This window comes from Cladophialophora carrionii (genome assembly GCF_000365165.1).
Source record: "Cladophialophora carrionii CBS 160.54 unplaced genomic scaffold supercont1.7, whole genome shotgun sequence".
NCBI classification, from domain to species: domain Eukaryota; kingdom Fungi; phylum Ascomycota; class Eurotiomycetes; order Chaetothyriales; family Herpotrichiellaceae; genus Cladophialophora; species Cladophialophora carrionii.
Genome location: NW_008481832.1, coordinates 637379 through 660954, shown reverse-complemented (window position 1 = coordinate 660954; position 23576 = coordinate 637379). Strand labels below are relative to the sequence as shown.

Sequence of the window (23576 nt, the reverse complement as noted above, 5' to 3'; positions counted from 1 at the left end):
ACCCCAGCAACTGCACCTCCAGCCTCGTCTACAGCAAGGACTGTCCTCTCAAAGCTCCGCCTTGATGGTCCCGTCCTCGTACGCCGCGGGGGCAGCTATATCTAGAGAAAAGGCCTCGCCGTCATGACCGTTATTCATCGGCGTGGTTGGTACACTACTCTCTCCGGCGTCATACCCCGCCGCGGTGGTGGCCTGGTTGGTCTCGGTCTCGTCTGTGCCTTCGACCTCGTCTTTCAATTTACTCTTGCCCTTGCCCTTGCCCGTGCCCGTGCTCTTGCCCTTACGCTGATGCTGAAGCTCATGTTGGTGGTGATTGGATTCCCCTTGTCTTGTCTGACTTTCCCTCTCGACCTCGGCCATTTCTTTCTCCCTCTCCCTTTCCTTCTCCTTCTCCCGTTCCTTCTTGGCCGCCTCTCTTTCCTTCCGCCTTCTTCTTCGCTCTTCCCTCTCGTCCTCGGCGCCACCGCTCATGCTCATGCTCAAGCTCGTGCTGGTCAAGGGACTCAAGAGCGGGGATCCCGTCGGGGTGCCGTCCTTCCTGTCCCGCGTGGTCTTGCGCCTCGCGCTCGCGGTGCTGGAAACACTACTCCCGCGGCGCATGCGATCGGACAGCGGACGTTCCGTCGTGCCGTCAAACTCGAGATGCGGCGTCGACGAACGGGACGACTGGCGGCTCCTGCTGTGCGTGTGGTTGTGTTTTTCCGAGAGAGACGCGCGGTGCGATGAGCCGTGTAAATGGTGGCCGTGCGGATGTTTCTCCAGATCCTGGTGCTTACGCTGATGAGGGTGTCGTGTCGACTGCAGACGCCAGGCGCCCGTCCACCACTTCCACCCGCCCGTTTCTTTCGCCTTGGACCGTCGCTGGGCGTGGAGTTTGCGGCGGAGGCCCGCGCGCCGCTCGTTCTCCTTGTCCCAGTACTCGGTGCGGTATTCCTCCCAGTTCTCGCGAAATTCCGGGGAGAAGGACTTGGGGAGGAGGAGTAGCATGATGCCGTCGCCGCCCTTGGCGAGGTCTTCTTCGACGATGATCCCCGTCTCGTGTTCCACCAGATGCCAGTCGCTGCCGCCGGCTTCGCGCCAGAGGCCGAATGGCAGCAGGAAACTCAGGTGGCCGAGCATCTCGCGGACGAAGCGCTTCTTGGTGATGACCACGCGGAGGTTGAAGGTGCGAAGCCCGCGGTTCGTGGTGCCCAGCCATTTCCGCGGCCATCGGATGCCCCGCTCCCATTGTCCTGTGCCCCAGACGAGAAGGACGGTCACGACGCCACCCATCAGGGCGAGTTTCTCGCCCGTCTCGATAACCCAGTATACGGAACCGCCCAGGCCGGTGCCATCTTCTCTTGGGCGCAGGAAGAGCGCATAGAAGAAGAGCCCGTTCCAGGCTGCGAGGAGAAGGAGGAAGAAGGTGTTCAGACGCCGTCGGGAGACCAGGTGCAGGTACTGTGCGCGGAGAGAAGATTCGAGGATCAGGAGGTTCAGGTAGATCTGGGGTGGAGACGACGGGAGGGTCGAGAGATGGGGGTCTAGCGAGGACTGTTGTGCCTCGGATGACTGTCTGCCTAGGGACTGTAAGGGAGGAGGTATGGGCGAGGCGGCGATGTTGGTGGTGGGTGCGCCTTTGACGATTTGGTTGAGACGGAGCTCGGGCGAGGGGGAGGTCATGGTGGCCGCGGCGGAGAGGGCGAGGCTGTTGGTGTCGTTATCGGCGAGGGCTTCTTCAGCGTGGATCACTGTAGGGCCATGGAGGAATGTGAGGCCTGCAAAGTCCCGCTTGCTCATCTAGTCATTTGCATGGGCGCGGACTGGTGGAGGGGAATTGAGAGACGGGGATGACGAGGCTGGATGGGGCCGAGCAGCTGGGAGGGACACAGTCGTCGCCAGGCAAGGACACAGGGGCACGAGATGGTTCCTGCAGAAGACTGCGACGCCAGGCAGCACAATTTAATTACCTCGCCCGTGCAGCCGACTACTGTATCTCAGATAAGCAAACAGTCACGGCAGCAGAGTGGTGACCTGGCGTGCCTGGTAAGCGGCGGGCTGCACGAGGCCGGAGGAACCGAAGCGAGAGTCAAGTGAACGTCAAGTGAACGCCAAATGAGCGACAAGTGAAGCACGAGGCACGAGGCACGAAGCACGAAGCATGCTTAACTCCGCGCCCCCGAGTGACTGGCGGCCGAATGAGGATCCGAGTGGCTGATCGTGCATTGCTGCCCCTTCGCATTTGCGCGGATGACGATGTCGGCGTGGACAATCGTCGACCGTCCGACTGACCGGACTGGACTGGACTTTTGCTCTTTATTTCCTTTCTGCATAGCGGTGCTGCCTCTGGGGGGACAAATCGCTTTAGTTCATGCTGTTGCATCAATCCTTCTGCCTGGCCTCATCTCATCATAGACCGATTAGACACGAGCACCGCTTCCCACGACGTCAGTGTTGACTTGCATTGAAATACTTGTACCGACCGTCCCTCTCCATCACCTCCATTTCACTGGGAGGCAAATGTCTCGTACATGAGACGCACTCTTCCTTCAGCACTCCCACTCCTAGAGGCAGCTCCCAGAGTCCGATACCTTTCTCCCCGCCCTTCCCCTCGCTTCCAATCCTCTTCCACACCAGCGGCACTTGCCAGCGACCCTGAGGAGCTCCTCATCGCTCCGACATCCCACCATCTGCCCGTCATGTCCTCTTCCGCGGCCGACTCCGACGGAGAGATTCAGTCCCGGACGCAGAGAAGTCTTCTCGCCTCCCAGCACGCAAGGGAAGAGAAGCAAAATCCCCGGAAATCGCGCCTCGAAGGACTGTTTCCCCTCTCATACAAGCAAGGCTTCTCGCAGTGGTGGACGGCCCTGCCTGCCGCTCAAGCAGAACATCGCGTCCTCTCCTTCATACCCTACCTCCAACAGCCGCCAACTCACGCGAAGACCGGGTCTGAGCCGCCCACGCGGAACGCCTCAACGGTCTCAATAAACCAGGACGCACCCTCAGAGCAGGTTGCGACTACGAACTCGATTACTGACCCCTACGGACCGCGAAGATGGCACTCCCGCCTCGTCCCACTGTCGGGGAGAAACCGCGCTCTCAATGAATTCTCCGTCGAGCGCACAGGGGAAGAGGTCGAGAACAACCTGGTAATTATCCACGGCTATGGCGCTGGACTGGGCTTCTTCTACAAGAACTTCGAGCCCCTCTCCCGAGCAAAGGGGTGGCAACTGTACGCATTAGACATGCTCGGTATGGGTCGCAGTTCACGTCCACCTTTTAAACTGAGATCCAAGACGAGGGAGGCGCAAATCACAGAGGCCGAGGACTGGTTCATTGACAGCCTGGAGGAATGGCGCGTGAAGAGGAAGATCGACAAGTTCACCCTGATAGGTCATTCCATGGGCGGCTACATGGCTGTTTGTTATGCGCTTAAATACCCGGGCCGGTTGAATAAATTGATCCTCGCCAGCCCGGTGGGCATACCCGAGGATCCCTATGCCACGCACGCAGCTATGCCACCTCCACCAGAGCAAGACGGAGACCCCGACTCGTCTCCACCGACGGGCGATAACAATAACTTCCTCAATGCACGGAAGAAAGCAGAACAAGAAGCCCAAGTGAAACAAAAAGCGAACCCGAACCGCTTACCCGCTAATGACGACGCCACGGATTCCGATGCGTCAACATCGGCGCCACCGCGGCGACCCCTTCCCAAATGGCTCACATACCTTTGGGACGCAAATATTTCACCCTTTAGTTTCGTGCGCTGGGCCGGTCCGCTTGGTCCCCGGCTCGTCAGTGGGTGGACGTCACGGCGATTCTCGCATCTCCCGGCAGAAGAAGCCCTCGCTCTACATGATTACAGCTACTCGTTATTCCGGCTTAGGGGCTCAGGCGAATATGCACTCGCCTACATCTTAGCTCCGGGTGCATTCGCCCGGAGTCCCTTGATCAGGCGAATCGGCGGCGTGGGTCGACAACCTCTAGAATCGAGAACCCACGAAGTCAACGACGCCGGCGTGTTGGAACAACATCCCGGTGCATCCTCACCTGCATCTCCTGAGACGGACGCTTCCAAATCACCGAAGCAACAATACGAGCCCGGTCTCCCCGTCGTGCTCATGTACGGCGAGAACGACTGGATGGACGTCAAGGGCGGGTACGCGGCAAAGAAGAAGATCGACGCCGAGACCCAGCGCAACCTTGCCAACGCTTCGGCTGAAGAAAAGGAACGCGATCAGGGTAGTGCCAAGGTCGTCATCATCAAGGACGCCGGACACCATTTATATTTGGATAACGCGCAGGATTTCAACGATATGATTTTACAGGAGATGGAGGACGTGAGGAGAAGAAGTCGGAAGGAGGCAGGTTCGGCAAGTCAATGAGACGATAGACGAGCGTGATGATTGGTTTTTATTGGTTCACATTACAGCCGGCTTCATTCGTGATTTGGATCGGATCGCGGTACAACTGTGCTAGAGCTACATCGTCACAAGGGATACGTCGGTGTGGGTATGGACAAGAAGCTTAGAAGGATTCATAGAGCACTAGGCAGCATGCCCGAGTATGGTAGCATTTTAGAGCCCAAGCAGCGCGAGATAGGCCAAAGTCTAGGAGCAAGCGAGCAATCGACAGACGCCCCGGTTTTCGTTTTCTGACTACTCAAGAACCGAACTCACTCGAGTGCTGTTGTCGTTGTCGGTGGTGCCTTTGCCTGTGTGAGTTCTGAAGCCAGAAAGAGGAGACCGGGCCAGGTGCTTTTGAGCGCCCTGGAACACGGAACACACCCTAAAATCACGATTCAGATGTCGAATATTCTCAGGGATCGCGGACACGCGCCGTACAGTACGTTTCCAGTCGCATGCTCGACGTCCTTGAACGCCGAGTGTACGCCTGCGCTCTTAATAAGGCCCCGCAACGTCGTCGTAGCGTGAAGATGGAATGTCTCTCGAGCGAGCGGTTCGTAGTCCTCTCTCCTCTACATGGAGGCACCAATCCTCGTCCTCGCTGGGCAGTTCGACTCCGTCCACGGTGAGCAACCGAGTATAGCGTGTGCATGTGCAGCATAGGAAAGGACAGGTACAAGTGTTGCATCCAAGGATGGCAGAATATTGTGTCGATTGAATGAATTCGATCGCTGGACCTTATGTCCTCTCATTATGGTGACGCCTGTTTCAGCCCCGGATTGCAGTGACACAGGTGTACAGTATACAAACATGTTCTCACGAGAATGAACGCCTGAAGCAAGTGCGACAATATGTCCAGGTCTTGTGCACACTCGCTTAACAAATGAGTGACGGAGGACTTGGTTGTTTAAGTACTGTCATCGATTCGTACCGTTATGCTCTTCCAACGCTGTGCTCTGTGCGCTGTACAGTACGAAGGACCCGCCACTCCTCTGTTGTTAAGTACATACTGTGTAGGCGCTGGCAGCGTCCAGGCGCCACGCCAAGTTCTGCATAGGTCTGCATAGGTTTTCGGCTTCTCCAGGCTCATTACGGTTCAGATTAAAGAGGTCGCCTTTAACGACGGTGGTGACGGTGAATCTATCCCGTCAACACCGTTAAGAGACTCGATCTTGGGGGGCTGTCGTCAGTCAATCAGGATTGACGGCAACTATGTCGGTATATATGTACCATTGGGCCACGCAATACGTGGACACTTCCAGTTCCCTCGTAATGTTCATCACCAGTCTCCCTTCCCTCTATCTCCCATTCCTCTGTCTCTCAGTATCTAGACCATCACGGCGTCTCAGCCACCCGATAGACCAACTTCTCCCCACTCACCTTCCCATTCTTCATATCCTCCATGCCCTTCAGCACACCCTCCAACCCATCCTTGCCCACGGTCTGCTTGTGCGCCTTGATCTTCCCCTCCTTCAACAGGCCCTCGGTCATGGCCAGGAACTTCTTGGCGTACTCAAAGTCCTCCCCGATGGCCGGGAATTCCTGGGGCCCGAATTTGAACGACTCGCCAAAGATGGTGTACATGAGCGTGCTGACGCTCTCGACATCCTCGCGCGGGCAACTGACCGGGAGGATGGACCCGTACCGGCCGCCGGATCCGGTGGAGAGGGCGTCGGCACAGAACTGCGCGCTGTCCTTTTCGCTGATCGTGTCCCACGCCAGTTTGAGCTTGTCGTCCGTGAGTTGGCGGATCTTGGCCGCGGCCTCCTTGTCGTTGTAGTCGAACACTTCGGCCGCGCCGAGAGACTTGACGTAGTCGAAGTTGCGCGGCGAGCACGTCGTCAGCACGGTGTATCCGGCTCTGTGCGGTAAGCAAGCAGGGGGTTACTGTCAGTAATGATCGTATCCGAGTGTCGTCACTCGTGACGATTTGAAGGGGAGATAAGGACGAACGAACCAAAAAAAAAAAAGCACGCAAAAGACCGAGGGGCAGAACTTACAGATTCGCAAACTGAATGCCCAGGGCGCCAGTAGCCGTGCTGCCGCCGTAGATGAGGACGTAGGTCTTCTCCTTGATCGGATCGGTCGGCCAATTCAGCTTCAAGGCCTTTTGGAACAATCCCTGCATCACGGTCGTCGTCCCCAGCGGCAGGGTCGCCGCGGCTTCGAAACTCAACGAGTCCGAGATCTTGATCTGAATGTCCCCCTTGGCGAGCACGTACTCGGCAAAGGCACCGTCGTCGGGCTGGACGGCATTGCCGCCGTGCGCGACCCCGGCGACGCGGTCACCCTTGGACCACGACTTGGTCACGGCGGATCCGACCTCCTCGACGGTCCCCGAGAAATCGCACCCGACCAGGCCGCCCTGCGCGCCCAGGCCAAAGGCGACGTGTTTCCAATCCGTCGGGTTCAGCGCCACGGCCGCGGTCTTGACGAGGATATAGTCGTCGCGCAGTTTGGGCGTGGGCCGGTCGCGGTCGACGGTGGCTTCTTTGCCCTTGATCACCACGGCCTTCATCTCGGATGGGGCCGGACTGACCGACGATGGACCTTTAACAGTGCTGATAGGGATCGGGCTTGAGATGTTTCACAGTCGTCGTTCAGATCTAGAGAAACAGAGTAGAGTCTATGTAATCAGAACAGGGCAAGCAGAGTAATTAATTCCGAAGAATGAATCTCTTCGAAAACGAATGTTCAAGAAACTCGGAGATAAAATTCACAGGTGGAGTAGCACAACATGACATTCTGATGATATCATTGACCGAAATACAGTATCTAGTCCCTAAGCTACTCGTAGAAATCGACGCGTACGGCCAGAAGGGAGCAGTGAGGAGTGAGCAGTGAGCAGGTGGCCGGAATGAATATTATCCCGGCCGAATGAGAACAACACAAAGGCGCCAACGGTCCAGATGGACTCTGATGTCGAGGTGTGTGAGATGGTGGGATTCGTGAATCGTGAGTCGTAAATCGTCACCATTACCTCGGCGTTGCTCGGCCAGTCGTCGAGTGGAGCTGAGGAACATAATCCGACAACTGTGACCCGACAACAGCCTGATCTGGATAGGTGCAGACAACATGGGGCCGTCCTCGAAGCCAAACTGCCGGTTGGTGGGGGTGCTTCCATACCGAACGCTCTCATTCCGTTCTGTGTACGATAGGCTAACGCAATTGACGGAGTTAGTCAGTGACGCCAATCTGTCCCTGCTTGGCTCGAGCCAGCCTGGTATTGAGTGTCGTGAAGCATTCCTTCTTCCGATATCGTGAACACATCCGTGGAAAGTAGGCGTTCCTCAGGTGACTGGTGACCAGACCCGTAGCAGCCAGTCCCGAAAGCTCTCCGGTCGAACCGAGACCAGCTGGTTCAAATTGGTGTTGGCAAAGTCGTAGCGACCCTCAGCCGTGGTGATCAAATGATGGACCCGAGTTTCTCGTGCACGATCGCCCACGGCCCTCGCATATGTCAGCGCGTCCTGCAGCGAGCTCCTCGTATGCCCAGAGATCTCAAATGCTCGACCTGCGTTCGTCCTCGAGTCAGTCTTCTGGTCCCTCGAACTGACTGATTGCAAAATACCTTGAATGTCTTCGGCAATAGCCACGACCTCCCTTACAGTCAACCGTTCTCCTCGGAGGCGGAACTCTCGCGGCCACGATGGAAGATCCAGGGCTGCAACTACAAACCGGGCGACATCGGCGGCCGAGGTCATGCATATCGTCGCTGGTTGTCCAGCAGCGTTGAGATAAGGGACCTGCGCTCTCCTTCGACGGAAGTCCATCAGATAATCCCCTTCTTGACCGATGTTGCTTGCAAGGCCAATCTGAGAGGCCGCCATCCCACCAGGAGCGAACCGCTCATAGAGCACACCACACGTGAAGACCGTGAACCTCATGCCTGACGACTCGTGTTGGTGAAGCCGCAGAATGGCTGCGCGTCGATGATGGTCTAGGAGATCGTTTTGCGGTCGCAGGGACGGGGGCCCGCCGAATTCAGAAGGCACGAAACGTCGCACGTGAGCTGCCGCCGCGGCGTCAATCAACGCAAGCTGCGCATTGCCGCTGATTGTTGAGATGACCGTGTCCACACCGGCCAGCTTGAATCTGAGGTCCGCAGGGTTGGAATAGTCGGCCTGTTCAGTAACGGAGTGAGTGATCAAGGTATCCAACGACTGCTCGGCCTTGGACGGGGATCGACTCCCCAAGAGGGGCCGTCGCAGGCATCATGCGCAGGAGGATAAGATGACTCACCTGAAGTACCTGCCATCCCCTTGCTGTTAGACCTGGACTAGGCTTGGTAGGTCAGCCACGGCGCACGGACACCTCGGGAGCTCACGTACCCTTCGAGATAGGACGACGAACTGGTGGGAGGTCTGCGTTGCTATACCGTTCGCAATGTACTGCGCCAGTCCGTTGGTACCAACCACGGCGACTTTGATCATGGCTGCGCTCTGCCCAGGGGAATGCCGTCGTGAGTCGAACATTGGGACATATATCTGCCGTTGCGCGGCATGCTGGCCAGGGTTGCGAGGCCGAAGAGAGTCATTTAAACGGCAGCAACATCATGAGATCGTTCATTCATGCATATATGCATTGTGATGGCTGGCTTGCCTAGACAGGTGTATATCTCAGTGGATGAAATCTGTGTGTAACTTGTCTTCTCAGCCGGGATAGGGTCAAGCAGGAGTATTAAGGCCCATACGGTGGGCCCAGAATGTGGCAGTAGACCGCCAATGAGACCTGGATCCGGGGGTAGAGCAGGATCAGTACGCTACTCAAGGCAGACAGGTCCAGAAGTTCCCGATCACGGCTTGCCAATGACGGCGATCGTCTTCGGAGTCATCCCAGGCAGAGCAGGCATCGAAGGAAGTGGTACCCTCGACAATTCTTGCCAGCAGTCACGCGGGAGATTTCCCGGTCGACTTATCGCCATATCGCCGCCTAGAAGAGCTTGAACGGTGCGTATCATACAGCGAGGGCAGGACTCGAGGGAAATACTGCCCGGACGAAGGAAGACTAACGATGAAGGGGGCCCCCGCTGGAAATCAGGAATCTGGCAACATAGCGGCGGCAGCAGATGATTGGCGGATTGACCTGACCGGCGGTGCTTATGCCAGCGATGTCGTAGACTCCAGGCCCACGCGGTATACCATGACGGTTTCCGGGTACTATGGAGAACATTTGGAATGTACGATGTGCTTGGTGCAAGGCTAGTGGTATCCCCGTCTCCTGGATGGACGTTTTCCGCATAGTTGCCTTCAGCCCTATTAGGCGTCAGGCGAGCCGTGGGAGTGGATATGCCGCAATGCAGGGACCGTTCGGAGCAGCTTCAGCCATTCTGACTTGCTGACTCGTAAGGTGTAGTGACTCGACGGAAACAAAAGGATTTGCTGCCTGTCCTACCAACTGGTGCCTTGGCCCGCATGTGGCATATAGATGGCTGGAGCTTCTGTGGGACCGTGTACTCTTGTCGACGAACCCGTCGAGATCGTGATAGACTTTCGATCCTGGCGAGGGCTGATGCTCGAAAGGCGGTTCGGTGCTGGTGGTTCGGGGGCCGAATGTCATTCGACGCTTCGAGATCAACGTCCCCGACGGCTCAAGCGACCACTGCTGTCGCTGCTTGCTGTCTGCGCAGAAGCCGGAATCGATGTGACATCCGCGCGCACCATGCAATTCTAGTCTTCGACGGCTGAAGAGCTCGGCGGAGCGCCGGTCCAGGCATGGTTGAGAATTGGTCCTGTCTTGGAAAGCTTTACACAGTATAGCGCAGATCAAAAGTTCGAGCCCATTGCGACGAGTGGCTTCAGACTACAGGCGATTCTGTGTATTTATAAGGAGCCTCATATGTGTGCGTACTCAGTAACTTCGCAGCAACGCAGGACCGTGGTCGAGGGTCACGTTGTTTCGTGTCGCTGTCGCGATCAACGGGGTGTGCCTAAGCCATTTCGCATGCGAGTCATTGTTAGAACCTTCCGTCAGTTCAGCTGCCTCCCACGAGACTGATGCATGTAACCTGAGGCCTAATCTCACCCGACACCAACTCTGATCCTCTTGGATTTGATCCTGCGGCGTGGGACCATCCCGCAAAACTGTGAAAGTTTTGACGATTTTAGCATCGGCAGTCCGAGTACGTGTCAGCGCGCAGCACTTAGGGACATTTGTCGCTTCTCTTAAGGAAGCGACGTTGGTCCACCTGGATTGCTGGATAGAATGGGCTACTATCAACCACACAATTATGGAACGTCACTGTCTGTTTGAAGATGCAAACCAAGCCGAGGTTGATCGCTGATGATCGTTGTGACTCGCGATGGCGCGCAACGCAAGGGCGCCAGCATCAACCAGGTGGGGTCAAGTTGATCTCATTTGGCTTGGCAGACTCGTTCAACGTGACGCGCTCTGCACCGCATCCGCATCCGCACCCGCGCGCAACCAACACACGACACTCAAACATTGACCTCTTCGCGACTTCTGACCCTAGTCCTTCGTTTTGGCTCAGCGGACAGCAAGGATGGGGGAGGATGCCCAGAATACGACGGAGGCTGCCACCGCTGCTCCTCAGCACGCTCATTATGCATTCCAGATCCATCCCACTAACATGTCCCCTTCAGCGCTCGCTGGAGGCGCGGCGGGCGTGAAAGCAAAGAGGCGGCGAACAAGGTATGTCGCCCATACTCACCACTCGTCCCATGATGTCTTGTCTGACCGTTTTCAGTCCGCAAGACCACGCCATCCTCGAAGCCGCGTACCAAAAGAACTCCAAGCCCGACAAGGTGCAGCGTGCCCAGATAGTCAGTCAGGTCTCACTCGGTGAGAAAGAAGTTCAAGTGAATACCAATATGCCGCTTGCTCCAACCAAGCTGACTCGCTCCTACAGATCTGGTTCCAGAATCGACGTCAGAACGACCGCAGACGCTCGAAACCATTAGAGCCACACGAACTTGTTGCACACCTACGCAACAGCACGGCCAGCCCTTCTCTCGCCCAGAGAAGCTCATCCCCTAGTCCCGAAGACTCCACGCTTTCTCAGTCCCATGCAAACGCATCTCTTGCCCCTGCCGAATCCATCAACCGACCAGCTTCACGAGCGTCAAGCATTCATGACCTTCTCAACCCAACCCGTGTCGACGAGGTGAACCCCAAACACAGTACACAGGGAACATCGGACGAGCCTACACTCCCATCCAGCATTGAGTCAAATTCAACACCAGCCACCGAGAATGAGTCTGTGAATGGAGCCCAAGAGGACGCGTCAAAGGATGTTGACAGGCTGTCCGAGACTAGCAGCGGGCACGGGAGCGCAAGAAAGAGAAACCACGACGAGATGGCAGGTCTGAAGTCTCCCAGTTCCGACCTAAGGGGCGAGAGACCGACTGGAGAAACGGGTCGGTCGAAGGAGCCTCTTGCCAGAACGTCCAGTTACGTTCGGTTGGCCATGACTGTAGATGGTGCAGTCAAGGTCAGAACGAGACAGGAAGATACGCCGTCTCCTGAAAAACCTCGTCCTTCACCTTCAACAGCACAAATTAGAGCAAGCACACCGATGAGTCGCAGCAAAAGCCTTCTCAGCGTTGTGGATGTACACCGTGACGGCAGCCATGGAACAGGATCAAGAGCCGTGGGAGCAGGTTTTGGTCGGTCCCGTGACGCACGAACGTGGGAGTTCTACTGTGACAGCAAGACTAAGGACGCTCTTTCGAAACAGGCTGAAGCTGAGACCGCTGGATCTGCTGTCAGTGCCATCAACCTCATTCGGTCAAACAGCTTCAAGTCGCGCGCCCAAGCCCTCAGTCCCTCGCTGTCGAAGACTAATGCTCGTTTGACATCGTCCAAGGAAAAGAAACCCAGATTATCGCGAGCAAAGTCGTCATTGGGACGTCTGCAAGGCCTGAAACCCCCGGCAGAACCGGTTGATGAAGGAGACAAAGCTCATCAAGGCCAAGGCAGATCACCATCTGGTGATTCAGACAAGGAGAACTGGGCGCCTGGAACCAGACTGTCGGAGCATGCTCTGCGAAGGACCCAGCCCAGTGGGCGACAGCGACCGATCTTACAGGAGAATGAGGAGATGACGTTCCCGGACGCAAGCTCTTCACAAAAGAGACGTAATGAGGAAGCCGATCGCCGACTCTCGCCGACGAAGGAGAAGGCCAAAGGTGAAGAAATGGACTGCGTACAAGGCTTGCTATCGCTCAGTCAGGGTGCTTGGACGATGAAGTAAGCGAGAGAAAATGCGAGAGAAACAATTGACGGGGTTCAAATAGGAGAAACATGTAAGATCATCGAGGCCTGGTCAGTCAGCGACGAAGCACAAAATGCTTGGGAGTCATAGTATAAACTGAGCCTCGCGCGGACTGATAACAGCCAGTCCGGTGGAGAGGCGTATTCGACAAATGTACCACCGTTGCCATTGGATATGAATGCAAGATTCGATGTTGCCGAGCAGTATCTCGATGTCCTCGCCGCGATGGATCTACGTCACCTCGTGCTCGCTTGTGGTCACCTACAGTAGTTAGTGGTCACCCGTTGCCTGTGATGCTTGCGTGGCGACGGGCTGCCGCGATCCATCCCGCGCACGTGGGAGGCAGTGTCGAACAGCAGACACCATCACTACACTTGACAGCCACGTATTGATGACCCATCCTTCGCAGCGACCATTGATAGATCGGGACACTCCGTCCAGGGCATTGTTACGAGCAGATTGCTGAGTCTGTGCTGCACAACCTATCCCATTGGCTGAAGGGATAGGTACAGTCGCCGCGATCTCGGGGTTAATTAGGCTAAGAGACATCGAGGCAGTACTCCGTACGGGATACAGAGCACGGACAAGGGCAAGGGCAAGGGCCTTATCCTTCCCCTACGGACACCTCCGCGAGAGATCCAGGCCCGTCCGTCCGTCCATGTCTCGAATCTCCCTCGATCTAGCGAACAGTGCGCACCATGGGCCTGCTCAGCGTCCGACATCTTCCACCATACCGTCCTCGCCGATGCACCCCATCCGCCACGCCAGCACCATGGTCGCGAACAAAGCCCCTCACGTCGCGGTCGTCGGCGCCGGCTTTGCGGGGCTGCGTTGCGCCGACCTCCTGGCCCGCAGCGGCGTCAAGGTGACGCTCTTCGAAGCCCGCGACCGGATAGGCGGGCGGGTCCATCAGATCGAGTCGGCCGGTCATCTCGTCGACATGGGCCCCAACTGGATCCACGGCACCAAGGGTAACCCGATCATGCGTCTTGCCGAACAGACTGGCACGCTGATCATGGCGCCCGAGGAGGAGCGGCAAGCCCTCTTCGACACCGAGGGGACGAGACGGCCAGACTCGGAGGCGGTGGACCTGTCGGCCAAGATATGGGACCTGGTCGTCGACGCGTTCAAGTATTCCGACGAGAACTCGGCGCGCATCGACCCGGCCGTCAGTCTGTTCGAGTATTTCCGCGCGAAGATCGACGACGACTGCGACGAGGGCCTCGATCGGCGGAAACGAGACGATCTTCTCCGTGAAGCGCAGATGTGGGGGCCCTTTGTGGGCGACGCCATCGAGACGCAGAGTCTCAAGTTCTTCTTCCTCGAGGAGTGCATTGAGGGGGAGAACGTCTTCGTGGCGAGCACGTACCGCGACATCCTGAGGGAGGCGGGCCGCTCGGCGACAGGACATAGCGACAATGTCGAGCTGAGACTAGAGACGGAGATTGTGCATTTCAATTTGGATTCTGGTGTGGTCGCAAATGACGAGGGTAACGGTAACAACAACGGCAATGGTCACGGTGACGATAATGTCGATGATGATGTCGATCGTAATAATAACAACAACTCACACCACCACACCGTCACCCTCACAACGTCGCACCACCAGAAACACACCTTCGACGAAGTCATCATCACCTGTCCTCTGGGCTGGCTGAAACGAAACCACGAAAAGGCATTCACACCGTCCCTCCCCGACCGTCTCACCTCGGCCATCTCAAACATCAACTATGGCCGTCTGGAGAAGTTATACGTCACGTTCCCGCGCGCGTTCTGGCTCACGTCCAACGACGACCACGACGACCACGACGACGACATGTCCAGCTACCCCGTATTTACCCACTTCCACGACCCATCCTACATCCCCCACCCCCAGGACGAGGCGTGGAACCAGTCCGTCGTCTCGCTGGCCCATCTCCCGTCTCCGGCCGCGCACCCGACCTTGTTATTCTACATCTACGGGGCGTGCGGGACGCGGCTCGTCAATGCCACGGCAGACCTGCCTGTGGGGGGCGATGAATATAATCGCACGCTGGACGCGTTCGCCCGGCCCTTTTATTCCCGCCTGCCGAACTACGCGCCCAGCGACCCGTCCTGCTGCTGCACGCCGACCGCGTTTCTGATGACGAAGTGGCAGGCCGATCGGTTCGCGGGGAATGGATCGTACTGCAATTTCCAGGTGGGCCTGCAGCGCGGCGACGAGGATATCGAATGTATGCGTGACGCGGGCGGGCTGACGGGGCGGGGACTGTGGTTGGCCGGCGAACACACCGCGCCGTTTATCGCTTTGGGGACGACGACGGGCGCGTGGTGGAGTGGAGAGGCCGTTGCGCGGAGGGTATGTCGCAAATATGGTCTTGCGGTGGTTGAGGAGGGTGGCACAGTGGCAGTCGATCGAGTCAATGGAGTCGTCACCGGGCCAGAAGCTGGGAAGAAGGAATTAGATAAGAAGAGGATGGATGGTGCCAATTTGAGTGGATTGGCGATTTGATAATCAAGGGCGGGCTTCCCAGGGGCCTGAGGCCTGCTTCGAGGGAGTCGTCTCTGCTCATACGTGGACTGGCACTGGCACTGCACTGGCACCTAGCCAGGTGTGCTATATTAGAGTGCAGTCTCTCTCCTCAGTCATGGCGAGTGTCCCGGTACACACACACAGGCTTTCTGCTCGCTCCTGGCGAATACCATGTCCCCATGTCAACAAGGTCTCGTGCAAGCAGTCCAAGCAGTCCAAGCATTCAACCCATAGCCCCAATTCTCTGCTCCAAGGCGCAATGAACAATGAGCCTGCTGATTCTTTCACTGGTCGCCATGAGTTACACCTCCATATCATGGGCTTCCTTGTCGACCAGGCTCATCTTCTTGTCCGCCTGCTTGCCTTCCGTCTCCAACATTTTCTCGAGTTCTACGCACGAAGCCGTCAGCTTACCAGAGACCACGAAGAGGGAGAAGCAAGCAAGCAGCAAGTACTCACGCTCGGAGATCAAGTCGACCTTCTTGTCCTCGTTGAGTCCACTTCCCTTGCCCCTCCAGCGTCTCTCTGCAGCCTTCTCCAACCGCTTCTGGGTGCGGAAATCCTCATTGCGTCCGAATGTCTCCAGCTGCGCTGCGATTCCGTCCTTTCCCTTGCGTTGCGTGAAGTTATGCAGTCGATGGATGTGCACGGCCTTTGCCTTGTCTCGTGGCCCTCCCCCGGGTGCTCTCTTTGACTCCTGTTTGACCTGCTCTGCGTGTTTCGCTTGCTTTGCATGTCTCTTCTGGCTGCTGGCGCGCGGCTTCTTGACTCGATTTCCTGCTGTGTTCGACTTGAGGGTGACATTGTCCGGCTCGAGGGGGAAATTGTTCGGCTCGAGGTCGTTGACTCTCATGAGCTCTTCAACCTTTCTTGCCGTGTTGCGTGCAGCGGCGCGATGAGCACGCGCGTTAGGTTGACCCTTGGCGCCTGCCGCAACCTGGACCGCATGTTTCTCGCGGAGTTTGTCGATGATGGCTTGCAGATCGGTGGAAATACCAGCAGTCGCAACGTCCTCGTCGTCGGTATCATACACAGATTCACAAGTCGGCGCGGGCGGTGATCTGTCTGTTACCATGCGGAAAGCCACCTTCGCTGAAGTTGTTCGTGTCAGCGAGGATGCCACTGTGCTCGTCAGGTAAAGAGGTACCCTTCAACTCATCTGTAATCAGCTCTGAACCGACCTGAAGATCGCCTGCATTTTCGTAGTCTTCAGGAAGGGAGGCCACTCGCAGGTTGCTTAGAGCAAGTCCACGGTCTGGGAGATCGTTGATGATCAAGTTTTGGACAGCGTCAGGGGTAAGAAGGAGGCCATTCTCGACTGGAATCTCGAGTTCTCGCGTCGCCGTTATTTCCACCTTGATCCATGATACCTGAGGATGGTCGCCAGTCGATACGTCCGAGTTGTCGTCCATAGCTGCAACTTCTTTTTCAAGATCGGGTCGTATCGAGGGGGAAATAACCAAGGAGACAAGACTGGAGATTGACAGGACCGTGACTCGATCTGCGTGCCGGGGGCATGAAAGAAGATGCCAGTGGAAGAGGACGGAACAGTGCCCAGGCCGCGGGACTCAGGTGTGATGTTAACTGTGTGCAAGTCGCCGCGTCGATAGGTGAACGTTCGCGGTTTTCCGTGGCGATGTCATGGTATGAGGTGTGCGCCTTCTTCCTCACCTTCATGCCGGCATCAGAGAGCGCACTACCGCCTCAGACGCGCCCATCGCAATTACGGGCCGCGCTGTTGAGAAAGCGGCTCGCGGATTGAGTCTGATAACCGACTGTCACTGTCTGCACGGCTGGAGCCATGCTGCCGGATCTGGATCTCATTGTCGTGCCTTGCGAGTCCAGAGACAGGGCAAGTCCCTCAATTGGTCGTGTGGATGGAGGATTTTTGTTCATAATATATATATAGAATCCGATCGGTCGACGCCCACACTCCCTAGCTAGGTTTCAGCGGTAAGAGAGCCCGGTTCCGTCGACCAATTATGTGGATATGTATGTAGAAGATCATGGGCACTTTCTCAAGCGCGCAAATTCAATTATTCTCGTGGAAGCTTGTAAGCCATTTTCGTGGTGAAGTCCTGTGTGTAATTGTCCGCCTGAGCAATCTTGACAAATAACATGTAAAAAGAAGTTGAAAGGACCATCGATGACTCATACAGAATCAGGAAGGGAGAATCATGTGGCTTGTCAAGAGAGACAAAAATATAATATGTGGTTTGTCAAGAGAAAAAAAGTATAATTCTTGGTCACTACGAGGGCTGCAGGAATGTTAGATAATTGTCTCTGAGAGTACCGGTTTCGAACTTACTCGAACTCGCGACCTTGGCGTTACCCAGATGGACATTTGCATCCACTGATGTTATTAGCACCACGCTCTCTGGTCCGATGTTAGTGTGATGGTCAATGTTGGCATTGATCGATGCACTTACAACCAACTGAGCTAAGCGACCTTGTTTGGCTGATTTTGATTCCAAACCTAATTTTGCAATATATGTTATCCAAATTTGCGCCTCGTGGGAAAATGAGGGGAAGACGTGAAGTGGGGAGGCGTGACCCTGATTTCGTCCAAATAGCGGCGACAGCGTCATCTACAGTGACGCAGTGAGTTCAGCAGTCCACAGTTGGATGACCCTGACTTCCATTGTTCCAGTGACTATCATCCACCTATCATCATCATGGTCATAAGATCAGTCAAACATGAGCAACTCCAGTCGCAAAGCATCACGTCCTGCACATCATGCAAACAGCTCTGCGACAGCATTCGTCAACCCGTGGCCATCAGCTTCAGCTCCGACATGGGGAGAGTTGGCCCAGTCCTCGTTTCCATTAGGGCTGTACAAGGACGAACATCTCCGACATGAGAAGGCGCGGGAGCTGAAAGTTGTCAAACCAGACTGGGGAACGGCCAGCCTGAAAGACAGAAACATTGACAAAGCCACATCGGTCATTGGTACTTGGTTGGGTCATGCAAGTGCCCTCGTCGAGATACCGCCCATCGACAATATCGAACAAAAGAGCCTATGGCTCCTCTTTGATCCTGTCTTCTCCATGAGGGCAGGGCCAACAGTGAACAGTGGAGTCGCACGATTCAAGACGGCTCCTTGCCAAGTCGAGGATCTGCCTGGCTGTGATGCCGTCTTTATCTCCCACAATCACTACGACCACCTCGATGCGCCGTCTATTAGAGCAATCGAACAGAAATTCCCTCAAGCCAAGTACTTTGTCAGTCTGGGTATCAAGCAATGGATGTCTTCTATGGGAGTGCCAGTGGAACAGATCTGGGAAATGGACTGGTGGGAGAACCGGGAGTACTGCCCCGAAGACTTTGGCATCGACACACGGCCAGCCTCCACCAACCAAATAAACTTCAAATTCTCCTGCGTGCCTGCGCAACACAATTCCGCACGAAGTCCCATCGATCAAGGCCGAACACTGTGGTGTGGCTGGGTAGTGGAACGCTTCATACGGACACAAGACGAATCAAGTGCATCTAAAGCGACGAGAAAAGGCTTGATCTATCATGCTGGGGACACCGGGTATAGGAGAACATCTAGATCTGATGTTGTCTGTCCCGTCTTCCAAGAGATCGGGAAGAGGTTCGGAGCTTTCGATTTATCCTTCATCCCAATATGGCGGGGTGGTACGCTTGGATTCTTTTCTTCCTGGGGACTACGACTGTCACATCAGGATTTCCCTGCGGCTCACCATGCGTCTCCAGCAGATGCGATTGCGATCCATCTCGACGTGAGGTCGCGGAACACGATTGGAATCCACTTTGGTACGTTCGTTGGTTCCGAAAACGAATCTTATGAAGCTATGATAGAGTTCGCCCAGGCTTGTGATCGGCATTCTGTCGCAAGTCTGGACAGCATGGGAGATGACGAGTACGGTCGTGCCGGACTCCTGGACATTGGTGACAGCCTGGCCGTACCGACCCTGTGAATGACACGGGTGAATCGACGTCGTACGGAGAGGACCGTTTCTCCAATATCTCTAGGCAGAGTTCGATGATGCATGTTCCAATTAGGGCTGTTGAGCAGGACGTCAACGACTAGTCCAAACGAAAATGGTCAAACCATGCGGCCTCCTCTTCTCCACCGAGAAGGTAACGATATTGGGCAGAAGTGAGAACGAAAGGTGAAACACGCCCATGTACTCCTCCGTAGTGGGAGCAACCCCCAAAAAGCCGCATGCCTCTCTCTGAACCACACCGCTCAGCCTCACGCCTGACTCTGGCACTGCTCAAACCACCAATCCATCCTATGGCCCTCATCCCTAGTCCGCGATCTGACCAGGTTATCGACATGTTGACACCGTGTGTTTCTTCTCGTGCGCGGACTATCCAATCCCTCTAGTAGGCTTGGCATTCGAGACCGCCTGCCTGGCTGATAGATGTTCCGCTGGATGAGTTCAAATCCATGATCAGTGTCGCTGGAACTATCGACGATGGCAACGTGTGCATGATCTGAACATCCCTGGACCCCACCTGGCTCAGCCACCAAGCGCTTTCCAGCTACCGTCAGAGCGATCCGTGGTTCTCGAAATGAGGCTCCTCAATACTACCACCCATGACCTGACCAAGTTTCACGCCCAGATCCCTCCCTATGCCATTCTATCTCATACATGGGCTGATGACGAGGTTGCGTACATTGACCGTCAGTATCTCAAGGATGCCGCAGAGCTAAAGGCTTATCAGAAGCCATTTGGCTTCTACATCGAGGAAGCTAGACATGGCTTCGAATGGGTCTGGGTGGACACACTGTGCATCGACAAGACCGATTTCCACAGAGTTGACAGAAGCCATCAACTCCATGTTTCGCTGGTATCAAAACGCGGCAGTCTGTTACGTTTACCTTTCGGACTTCGTCGCGTCCGCAGACTCTGATTTCACCACCTCTGGGGGCCGCTCACGTTGGTTCGGCCGGGCTTGGACTTTGCAAGAGCTTCTCGCTCCCAAAAACATGGTGTTTTACGATTGTCACTGGAATGATATTGGCACCAAGGTATCCTTGGCCGCAACCATCGCAAGCATCACTGGGATTGATCGTAAGCTCCTGACCGGTGAAGCTCGACTCAACGAATACAGTGTTGCTCAGAAGATGACCTGGGCCTCGTTGAGACAGGCCACACGCATCGAAGACATGGCATACTCTCTGCTGGGCGTGTTTGGGGTGATATATTCCACTTCTGTATGGCGAAGGCTGGCGGGCTTTCAGGCGTCTGCAGGAAGAAATAATCAAGACCAACAATGATCAGTCCATTTTCGCGTGGAGGATAGGCGCCCTGTCGGACCAATCCTTATCTCGAGGCATCCTTGCCTCTCTGCCCAGTGACTTTAGAGGATCAGGAATGGTCGTTCGGGTACAAAGTCGCCACCCCATGCCTTCGGCGGCTTATGCTCTTGCAGACGAATGTCTCGCGGTCGACTTGCCGATATTTCAGGGCCTGGGGCAGGAGACGTTCCTCGGCGTCCTCTACTGCCACTTCATTGACTACCCCGACACGAGACTCGCGATACTTCTCCAGCAGGTGTCCTATTCCCCTCAAGACGTGCCAAACAGTACAAGTCAGACAGCGCCGATCTTCGGCTCCAAGGGATCGGACAAAAGGCTCCATTGCAGACGCGTAGCACAGGATACTCTGCAAGTCGTGCAAATGGAGGCGCTGGCGAAGTGGCCCTCCATGCCCTTGACAGTGAGTCCGGTCTGGCAATCACCGGAGGACCCATCAGCGCCGAAAACCCGATTCCCGGTGATTGACGTGTCAATAGAGCGGGAGATGGGCAAGTCGGGCTTTTTTCTGCTTCGGACAAGCACGCTCTTTACCGAGGACATGACGGACAGGCTGTTCAGCTACATATTCAGCAACAGCATCGCCGAGAGCATCGGTGAACAATTTATTCTGCGTGCTGATCCAGGGGTCTGAATCGCGCCAACACGGCTCCCCAACCAGCATCCAGATCAAGAGTGCTGCCGATGAAGCGGCACTGACCAACTGGGCTCTGGAGTCCGTGCAAGGCCCCTCTACAGACACGGAACTAGAGATAGGTGGTGGTGGTGGTGGTGGCTCCAAGAGGTGGCTTGTGCGAGCGCACGTGCGGCATGGTGTGAAGAAGAGGCGCAAGTATCAGGTTCTGGCTCTGTTCCTTAAGGTGTCGGTCCGAGAGTCGCGTACCTCGAGGCTGTGAGGGATGATTTAAATGAATTCAAGTGTACTGGGATTTTGAAACCGGGAGTGCGACCAGAACCAGAACCAGAACCGTAAGAGTGTCTGACCTACAAGATGTAGAATGCGGTAGGGCACCACGATACGTTTTCAATGTCTTATTGAGTCTATCTCTGCTTGAGAGCTCCGCTCTCCGCTATCGACTATCTCACAGCTGGTCCTGCCGTGGCAAGGACAGCACAAGGAAGGAACAGGGCAGGAACGGGACTGTCTGCCACATAGAATATGGACTAGATGAGGGATACGAAGAGACACTACTAACGCCGGCGGAATTAGAACCAGTAAAGTAAATTCCCTATGTCCGTACTCTCACTGCGTACGGTGGTATATCAGGATCGTGCGAGTGTATGTGTGACCGATCAGCTGTAGAATCAAGACTAGATACGGGATAAGAAGAGATACCGCCAGCGCCTAACAGAATCAGAACAAGTGAAGTAAATCCCCCTACTGCGTCTATAACAGGACGGAAATCGAGGTACCTAGTTACCTATTGTTGGAAGATAAGAAATGTTGTTGATAAAAAGACCTGACTACGCCGAGTACCGTAGCCGGCATTCAGACCATCCATCAGCGCTCTCGCTCTAGCTCGTCTAGCAGTTCTCTGCGAGGGAAAAGGGGGGGGGGCACACTCTCTCTTGACGAGGAAACACGACCGTGTTTGGTCGTAAGGTTTTATTCAGGATTAGGGAGGGAGGGATCTTGAGAAAATCCAGACAGCCTCCTCAGAACGCGGTTGATGCCGGTGGTTCACAGGACGTGGTCGATGCCGTCCGTTGGTGAGGAATGATATATATCAGTCCGAAACTGAACAGGCCTCAATGGCTCTTTTGCCAAAGGGCCTACGCAGGGTTCGAAGAAGTGATGTACGAAGGTGGCGGTGAGTGAGTGAGTGAGTGAATGTGATTATATTCTACGGCACAATGACCTACAGAGGGACACAAGAGTCGATATTGTTTACAAGTAAACAGCGTGGAAGTGTTGGCTACCTAGGTAGGTAGGTATCATTCTGTAACAGCGTCCGTACCAGGTACTCTTACTGCGGACGGTACTGTCTGTACCTATATTACCAAAACTCTGTAATCAACTCATCAAATATAGGATAACTACCTTGGCGACCACACACGAGACAACAAGGCGCCCAGACCACCACCAACACCACCACCAACAACGGAATCACACTAGGTACTATACATACTATACACTCGGCGCAGCGAGGCCCTTAGGGACCCGTACTCTTACTTCCTACGGTACGGGATATATCAGTATCCCCAAGACCGTGTGTAGACCTATCGTACTGGATGTAGGATATGGAACCACACGAGGGACAAGGAAGGAAAGACATACACGCACGCACGCACGCAATTTTACGACTCAAGTCGAGTTGAGTCACGTCGCGTCTCCCTAGACTTAGCCTCATGTACCTACGGCGGGCTCTGGGGCTGCGTGTTTTACGGCCATCCACGGCAGAATGAGAGACGGGTATACACTGTATTAGTTGTCACTGTGGTGGTCCTCGCGGCGGCCCTCGCGGTGGCACTGGGTCTGGCAAGATGGGCTACGACGGCATGGATCCCCCGTTCCAAGGAAGAAGAGTCTTTGGGCTGAGGCTAGCTGGGGCGATTTCCGGCTTTTAGGACCTTCAGGTCCACGCCCTGCTGCGTTGCATTGCATTCATGATATTACTGTACTGTGCACACGCCACTACTACTGTAGCAGTAGCGGAAGACCATGAGTCTCTCAAAAACGGGCCAAATGCTTTTTTGCAGCTGCGAAATCCAATTCCGCCTACCGTGTGCACAGCTCTTGATGCCAAGCCACGAGAAAGAAGCCCGCAGCGCGTTGTACCAATCATGGTGGTGGCGGTAAAACATACTGGGTAAAGGAGGATTGGTGTGGTCGTCCAGGCACATTTGCCACGAGCCCAGTAGAGGGTGGACCGAAAGACCACTAGCACTCGATACCATGACCGTGGCAATTGCAGACCACAGCCTCGACGAAGCCATCCGTAGCAACAGCCCTGCATGAAGCATTTCGCCAGATGTTGAGTCTAGGCAAGGTTCGATATTCCTTCATCCCAGATCCCCTCTTTCCACTCAGCAAGACACAAAATCCGCTTCAGCCAATAAGTAGGCGGGATAGACACTCTCAACCGTTCGGCGTTGTCCGTCACATGACCTAGCGCCAGTGTTAGTCAGCGAGCAGAACTTTCTTGCCATTG

The 23576-nt window shown here is 55.5% G+C and overlaps 9 protein-coding genes across 9 annotated transcripts; 5 read left to right on the top strand and 4 right to left on the bottom strand.

Moving 5' to 3' along the window:
• Positions 1-48: 48 nt before the first annotated feature.
• On the bottom strand, positions 49-1662 carry G647_08327 (uncharacterized protein; the record flags this gene model as incomplete). The annotated part of the gene is made up of 1 exon (XM_008732639.1): positions 49-1662. One exon carries the CDS (start codon positions 1660-1662, stop codon positions 49-51), a length of 1614 nt encoding a protein of 537 aa, XP_008730861.1.
• A 1016-nt stretch (positions 1663-2678) lies between these two features.
• G647_08326 (uncharacterized protein) lies at positions 2679-4367 on the top strand (the record flags this gene model as incomplete). Its single annotated transcript, XM_008732638.1, has 1 exon — positions 2679-4367. One exon carries the CDS (start codon positions 2679-2681, stop codon positions 4365-4367), a length of 1689 nt encoding a protein of 562 aa, XP_008730860.1.
• Positions 4368-5723: 1356 nt separating this feature from the next.
• Positions 5724-6906, bottom strand: G647_08325 (uncharacterized protein; the record flags this gene model as incomplete). Its single annotated transcript, XM_008732637.1, has 2 exons — positions 5724-6249; positions 6389-6906. 2 exons carry the CDS (start codon positions 6904-6906, stop codon positions 5724-5726), a joined length of 1044 nt encoding a protein of 347 aa, XP_008730859.1.
• A 772-nt stretch (positions 6907-7678) lies between these two features.
• Positions 7679-8821, bottom strand: G647_08324 (uncharacterized protein; the record flags this gene model as incomplete). The annotated part of the gene is made up of 4 exons (XM_008732636.1): positions 7679-7902; positions 7960-8512; positions 8631-8672; positions 8720-8821. The coding sequence occupies 4 exons, from the start codon at positions 8819-8821 to the stop codon at positions 7679-7681; spliced, it is 921 nt and encodes a 306-aa protein (XP_008730858.1).
• Positions 8822-10890: 2069 nt separating this feature from the next.
• On the top strand, positions 10891-12600 carry G647_08323 (uncharacterized protein; the record flags this gene model as incomplete). The annotated part of the gene is made up of 3 exons (XM_008732635.1): positions 10891-11039; positions 11095-11206; positions 11257-12600. 3 exons carry the CDS (start codon positions 10891-10893, stop codon positions 12598-12600), a joined length of 1605 nt encoding a protein of 534 aa, XP_008730857.1.
• A 679-nt stretch (positions 12601-13279) lies between these two features.
• Positions 13280-15112, top strand: G647_08322 (uncharacterized protein; the record flags this gene model as incomplete). Its single annotated transcript, XM_008732634.1, has 1 exon — positions 13280-15112. One exon carries the CDS (start codon positions 13280-13282, stop codon positions 15110-15112), a length of 1833 nt encoding a protein of 610 aa, XP_008730856.1.
• A 322-nt stretch (positions 15113-15434) lies between these two features.
• Positions 15435-16545, bottom strand: G647_08321 (uncharacterized protein; the record flags this gene model as incomplete). Its single annotated transcript, XM_008732633.1, has 3 exons — positions 15435-15523; positions 15593-16225; positions 16281-16545. The coding sequence occupies 3 exons, from the start codon at positions 16543-16545 to the stop codon at positions 15435-15437; spliced, it is 987 nt and encodes a 328-aa protein (XP_008730855.1).
• A 1285-nt stretch (positions 16546-17830) lies between these two features.
• Positions 17831-19075, top strand: G647_08320 (uncharacterized protein; the record flags this gene model as incomplete). Its single annotated transcript, XM_008732632.1, has 1 exon — positions 17831-19075. The coding sequence occupies one exon, from the start codon at positions 17831-17833 to the stop codon at positions 19073-19075; it is 1245 nt and encodes a 414-aa protein (XP_008730854.1).
• A 601-nt stretch (positions 19076-19676) lies between these two features.
• Positions 19677-21058, top strand: G647_08319 (uncharacterized protein; the record flags this gene model as incomplete). The annotated part of the gene is made up of 3 exons (XM_008732631.1): positions 19677-19877; positions 19924-20297; positions 20350-21058. The coding sequence occupies 3 exons, from the start codon at positions 19677-19679 to the stop codon at positions 21056-21058; spliced, it is 1284 nt and encodes a 427-aa protein (XP_008730853.1).
• Positions 21059-23576: the final 2518 nt, after the last annotated feature.